The sequence below is a fragment of the Perkinsus marinus genome (assembly GCF_000006405.1).
Source record: "Perkinsus marinus ATCC 50983 genomic scaffold scf_1104296937060, whole genome shotgun sequence".
Taxonomy (NCBI): domain Eukaryota; phylum Perkinsozoa; order Perkinsida; family Perkinsidae; genus Perkinsus; species Perkinsus marinus.
Genome location: NW_003213929.1, coordinates 85,913 through 92,252, shown reverse-complemented (window position 1 = coordinate 92,252; position 6,340 = coordinate 85,913). Strand labels below are relative to the sequence as shown.

Below are 6,340 nucleotides of genomic sequence, written 5' to 3'. Positions count from 1 at the left end.
ATTATGTTGATTCTCTTTGCCGAAAACACTATGCGGCTATGGCCTGTTCTAACGCAAGACTGGTGGGTCCTCATTTACGCGTGTCTTATGGCCCCCTTCGTCTGGATCCGATCGATGAAGGCAATCGGCTGGCTATCATCAGTTGGCGTCATTTCTATAATCGCCACTTGTATAGTCATCATCATAGCCAGTGCTACGAATGCTGTTAGCGAGGGTGACACGCTAGAGTATCACCTCTTCAATGACCAGCTTGGTAGCGCTATGGCAACTTTGATGACATCTTTCGGTCTCACTACTATGGTGTCCGCAGTTCTCAATGGCGTGGGGGAACCTAGCAAATTCAGCAAAGCGCTCATTTGGGCTTTCGCTATAATATTCGCCGTCTACATAGGCATCATGGCTGCTGGTTATGCGGGCTATGGTGACGGTATAGCCCGATATGGCGATATTGTGAGTGCCATCTCGACCTCTACTGGCAAACTTAACTGGGCTGGCTATGCTATCATCGTCTGTATTCTAGTATTGTGCGCAACTCATTTCCTCGCTCTCTTCACTCCGGTTGCTATGGACTGTGAGAGGCTTATCCCAGAGGATGCTCCAATGCGCCATCTGATATGCTATGCTATACGAACGGCTCTTGTGGCATTATGCGCTCTTCTTGCTGTTGTCATTCCTGGCGTTATGACTCTGATATCTATTTTGGGAGCTATCCTCGGGATGCCCTGTGTAAGACACATTCAGAGAGATATAATGGCGTGCATTTGTGCTTGTGATAAGCGTATAATAAAGTATATAAAATTTATATTATAAATGTCTATCGTTGAGGAAGTGATAGTAGCGCTCGTGGGGAATTCATGTTCAAATCTGTTCTTGATTTCATACTCTAGTGTTTCAGGTTATGTTACTTCCTCTCTTCTTTTACTGGAAGGCCTGTTTCGTCAATACTGCTGGCCTGCGTGCCATTTACTCCGGACGCGTCGTTCATTTCACCGGAGAAATTCTGATCATCCTGCTGTCCATATACACATTAGTGTTCGGACTGTAAGGGGGTCTCGCTCCGCTCATTGGATTGATTATGTGCTCGTCAGGTACCAAACAATTATAAGCTTATAGAGAATCCTACTATAGCTATTAACACATCGTTCGTGCTGGCGGAACAAACCTTTACATCATTCCGCGCTCTACGCTTCCTTCACGCTCTTAGGCTGATCCTGAGCCAAATAATATGTTCCTCTCAATCAAGCCGCGCATTGAGTTTCTAGTGTGAATCGATTGGCCGCGAATGTAATGAAATTGTGATAGTAATAAGATAACTCCGAAATTCCAAGCAACGAAGTTGAGTAACGTAGCAACGAGAACGGAGTTCAACTCAGTGGGCTGTTTGTCAAACTATCCAAATGAGTGGTGGTATGGTCTCCAGTGGACCGGATATTCATTGGAAGAGACTCAACGGGAGGAGGTACAGCATGCACATCGATCGAGAGCGGACCCCATTCCGTGCCAACAATGCAGGTGAGTCAATTATCAGTTGGACCCGAGAAGCACCCCAAAATCTTTGAATGCGGTCTCTACACTAGAGACCCTACCACAACAATTTAATGCGGTCTCTTCCACAACAATGCAACACGTCTCTGCCATATTACACAGATTGTCGAAAACGGGCTGAGCAGCCCAGACTATCCTTGTTTTTCACAATATAGGATCTGGGCATAGGCCCCGTGAATCATCCACATGCGAGTACAGTAACCAGTCCTATCAAGGACAGCCCATCACATCTTCTACCGCGGATGGCAGTGTTGCTGGTCGTACAACAATAACCCAATGCCATGAGATCTGCACGCACTGTATAGGTGTAATCCCCCACCCGACATAGATGTCAAACCCCTCCTTCCTTGACGAACTCCAATATACAAATCATGGGAAAACTGATTTCTCTCCAAGTGAGAGTCTCTTAATAAGAGGAATGGGCTCATTCAAACAGTCCACGAATGTGGAAGAACGAAAATCCAACTTAGGAAAATTGTGCAACACGCTCATATCGGACGAATGTAAAACCCTTAGCAAGAGCAAGGCTTGTTTGAACCGAAGCAGACCGAAGGCTCCTCCCAGTACTTGCAATAAGATCCCGGGAATCCAGCAGCACACTCAGCATCACATTGAGCAATGGAGTGTGTGGTAGTACTAACGGTGTCGTCAGAACAAGAGCAAGCGATATCGCTACCGAAACAAGTAGGCTCATCCATCCAATACTTGCAGTACGAACCCGCATAGGACTGCGCACAGATCTTGTCGGCCTCAACGCAGCTGTGCTTTGGCGCAGGAGCAGCAGTAGTCGAGGTTTCGACCGGGCCGACAGTAGTGGGAGCGACAGTGGTAGTGACAGTCGACTCAGTAGTGGGAGCGACACTGGTAGTGGCAGTCGACTCAGTAGTGGGGGCGACGGTGGTAGTGGCAATTGACTCCGTAGTGGGGGCGACAGTGGTAGTGGCAATTGACTCCGTAGTGGGGGCGACGGTGGTAGTGACAGTCGACTCAGTAGTGGGGGCGACGGTGGTAGTGACAGTCGACTCAGTAGTGGGGGCGACGGTGGTAGTGACAGTCGACTCAGTAGTGGGGGCGACGGTGGTAGTGACAGTCGACTCAGTAGTGGGGGCGACGGTGGTAGTGACAGTCGACTCAGTAGTGGGGGCGACAGTGGTAGTGACAGTCGACTCAGTAGTGGGGGCGACAGTGGTAGTGACAGTCGACTCAGTAGTGGGGGCGACGGTGGTAGTGACAGTCGACTCAGTAGTGGGGGCGACGGTGGTAGTGACAGGAGCAATGGTAGTGGTGGGCAAAGGACTGGTACCAGTTGGGTTAGGCGGCATCTCATTGACTGTATAACCTGTGCACTTGTACAGATCAGGGTTGCACTTGGTCTTCGCGATACAGTTCAAGCACTTCTTAGTAGCAGGGCCAGAAATGCAGCTCATCATACACACGTCACGACCACACTGAATCGACTGACCGAAGCAGTTAGAACAGGAATCGGACAACCCGGACTTCTCAATACAGGCAGTACTAGCCTTGGCATCACCGAACGACTGGAGACCACAGTAAGCGATGAAGTTACTGTAAGCTTGTCCATAAGAAGCCCACAAATCGTGATCGCTGCTGCTGCACATCCCTTGCAGAGAAGCGGTGGTGCTGCTCGGGATAGAAGTAGTAGCAGTAATGCTAGTAGTAGATGAAACGCTCGGGCTAATTGTAGCGGTAGTACTAGACGTAGTTGTAGTGGTAGTACTAGACGTAGTTGTAGCGGTAGTACTAGACGTAGTTGTAGTGGTAGTACTAGACGTAGTTGTAGTGGTAGTGCTGGGAAAAGTCGTAGTGGCACTGGTAGTAGTGGTCGTGGTAGAAGGAGTTGTAGTAGTTGGTGTGGTAGTTGTGGTAGTTGTGGTAGTAGTGCTAGGAGTGGTGGTTGTGGTAGTAGAAGTAGTGCTAGGAGTGGTGGTAGTCGTGCTAGGAGTGGTGGTAGTCGTGGTAGGAGTAGTAGTGCTAGGAGTGGTGGTAGTCGTGCTAGGAGTAGTAGTAGTGCTAGGAGTAGTGGTAGTGGTGGTTGTGGTGGTAGTGGTGGTAGTGGTGGTAGTGGTGGTAGTGGTGGTAGTGGTGGTAGTGGTGGTAGTGGTGGTAGTGGTGGTAGTGGTGGTAGTGGTGGTAGTGGTGGTAGTGGTAGTAGTCGGTGCTGCAGTAGTCACAGGCAAAGTCGAAACAGTTCCGGTCGGATCAGGCGGCATTTCGTCAGCAGAGTATCCAGTGCAGGCATAAAGTTTGTCATCACAGTCAGACTTATGTATACACTTAAGACACTTGCTCGTGGCGGGCCCAGAAATGCAGCTGAACATACATGAGCCTCTCCCGCATTCAACAGAATCACCAAAACATTGGGCACAAGAAGAAGTGAGTTTGTTCATGGGGTCATTCACTAGACATTTGGTGGTACCCTTGGCATCACCCCAGGCTTGTTTCCCACACCCAGCAAGGAAGTTGCTGAACGTCTGACCATAGGAAGTCCAGAAGGCTTGGTCCTCACTGGTGCACTGACCAGCGAGAACAACGGTCAAAGTAGCGGCACTTGCAACAGCGAACTTCATATTGGCAACGTCGTTCACAAAAGTGATATTGATCACTAGTTCTAAGCGAATAGGGCTCGAACATAGCTATGTCTACTTTGCGTCGTAATTTTGTGTATCGGGACAACTTGCTGCGAGACAACCCCCACGTATACTGGCGAGTCTGAGATGAGAGTATTCACTCGTATTATTCGCGTGCGATGAGGAACTTCCTTAGGGCTCTCTAGGTTGGTCCGTAGTTCTGCACTTACGCGTGAAGTTTCTTAACACGCCCTGTCAACAAACTATTCTTCTTCTATTGTTCCACAGCCCTCGGAACTGTTTCTCAAATTGCATGCCGCAACCTGTGTCGGTTGCGTGTGTCTGATTTTGAATGTAAAGGGAACATCGAGATCTATCATTACCGAGAGCAAGAGATATAAAATACTTCGCCAATGGGCGAAAGAATGAAAAGTACGGAGAACCGGTCATTTCCCATCATCAAGTGAGCGGCTACATGAGCCGCTCGGTTCAACGTCATCCAAACCGTCAGACATCGTCATCCGGAATTTTTCAAATACGAAAGACATCAATGTGAATCAGATAGCGCTGGGATACAATCTTATCGAACCTCACCGTTCCGTAATAACGCGTTCTGTCAAGTTGGGGTTCTGATCGTCCGTTGATCTATTCACGGCAGAAATCGCTGGGTCCTCTACCCCCTGTTACTGTTAACCTCACATTGACTGAACAAATAGCAGCAGAGTTGGAGGAAAAGAATCATCTCTTAATCGAGTTGAGAGGGCGAAGTCAAACAGCTCACAAGGCTGGAGAGGGACGAAAAATACGATCATGGAAAAGTGACCAAAGCGCCTACTGGTGACGAAACTGGACAATTTAGCAAGAACAGAGCTTGCTTGAGCCAAAACAGACCGAAGGATTCGCCCAGTACTTACAATAAGAACCTGGGAGTTCGGCGGCACACTCATCATCACATTTCAGCACAGACTTAGTGGTACTTGTACTTCCATGTTGGGCAGAACAGGAACACGGGATGTTGCTCCCAAAACATGTAGGTGTATCCATCCAGTACTTGCAGTATGATCCAACATACGACTCAGCACAGATCTCATCTGCTTTCCTACAGCTACTAGTCTGGCTCGAGGTGGTACTGCTAGAAAATGTGGTCGTTGAGGTAGTCGACGGCATGCTAGTAGTGGTGGTCGGAGACATGCTAGTGGTGATAGTCGATGGCATGCTAGTGGTGATGGTCGATGGCATGCTAGTGGTGATAGTCGATGGCATGCTGGTGGTGGTAGTCGATGGCATGCAAGTGGTGGTAGTCGATGGCATGCTAGTGTTGGTAGTCGACGACATGCTAGTAGAAGTAGTCGACGGCAAGGTTATAGAGGTAGTCGAAGGCATGCTGGTAGTAGTCGAGGCCATACTAGTAGTAGTCGAGGCCATGCTAGTAGTAGTCGAGTCCATGCTGGTAGTAGTCGAGGCTATGCTAGTAGTAGTTGACGGCGTGCTAGTGATAGTCGAGGCCATGCTAGTAGTAGTCGAGTCCATGCTGGTAGTAGTCGAAGGCATGCTAGTAGTAGTCGAGGCCATGCTAGTAGTAGTCGAGTCCATGGTGGTAGTAGTCGAGGCTATGCTAGTAGTAGTTGACGGCGTGCTAGTGATAGTCGAGGCCATGCTAGTAGTAGTCGTCGAGGCCGTGCTAGTGGTAGTCGAGGCCATGCTAGTAGTAGTTGACGGCGTGCTAGTGATAGTTGACGGCGTGCTAGTGATAGTCGACGGCGTGCTAGTGATAGTCGACGGCGTGCTAGTGGTAGTTGACGGCGTGATAGTGATAGTCGACGGCGTGCTAGTAGTAGTCGAGTCCATGCTACTGGTGGTCGAGGCCATGCTAGTAGAAGTATTCGACGGCATGCTAGTAATAGTGGATGGCATGCTAGTAGTAGTTGACGGCAAGTAAGTAGTAGTCGAGGCCATGCTAGTGGTAGTCGAGGCCATACTACTAGTAGTAGTTGACGGCGTGCTAGTGATAGTCGAGGGCATGCTACTAGTAGTCGAGGGCATGCTAGTAGTAGTCGAGGGCATGCTAGTAGTAGTCGAGGCCATGCTAGTAGTAGTTGACGGCGTGCTAGTGATAGTTGACGGCGTGCTAGTGATAGTCGACGGCGTGCTAGTGATAGTCGACGGCGTGCTAGTGGTAGTTGACGGCGTGATAGTGATAGTCGACG

The 6,340-nt window shown here is 49.3% G+C and overlaps 3 protein-coding genes across 3 annotated transcripts in view; 2 read left to right on the top strand and 1 right to left on the bottom strand.

Moving 5' to 3' along the window:
- The window catches only part of Pmar_PMAR006944 (amino acid transporter, putative), a gene marked incomplete at both ends in the record, with an annotated part of 1,752 nt that extends 639 nt beyond the window's left edge, over positions 1–1,113 (top strand). The window contains 3 exons of the mRNA XM_002783372.1: positions 188–726; positions 896–1,041; positions 1,089–1,113. Of these exons, the coding sequence (XP_002783418.1) occupies positions 188–726; positions 896–1,041; positions 1,089–1,113 (710 nt within the window). The remainder of the gene's footprint in view (positions 1–187; positions 727–895; positions 1,042–1,088) is intronic.
- Positions 1,114–1,940: 827 nt separating this feature from the next.
- Pmar_PMAR006943 (glycoprotein X precursor, putative) lies at positions 1,941–4,133 on the bottom strand (the record flags this gene model as incomplete). Its single annotated transcript, XM_002783371.1, has 1 exon — positions 1,941–4,133. One exon carries the CDS (start codon positions 4,131–4,133, stop codon positions 2,058–2,060), a length of 2,076 nt encoding a protein of 691 aa, XP_002783417.1. The 3' UTR covers positions 1,941–2,057.
- Positions 4,134–5,298: 1,165 nt separating this feature from the next.
- Pmar_PMAR006942 (conserved hypothetical protein) overlaps positions 5,299–6,340 on the top strand; it is a gene marked incomplete at both ends in the record, with an annotated part of 1,201 nt that continues 159 nt past the window's right edge. Inside the window, one exon of the mRNA XM_002783370.1 lies at positions 5,299–6,068. Coding sequence (XP_002783416.1) covers positions 5,299–6,068 — 770 coding nt within the window. The remainder of the gene's footprint in view (positions 6,069–6,340) is intronic.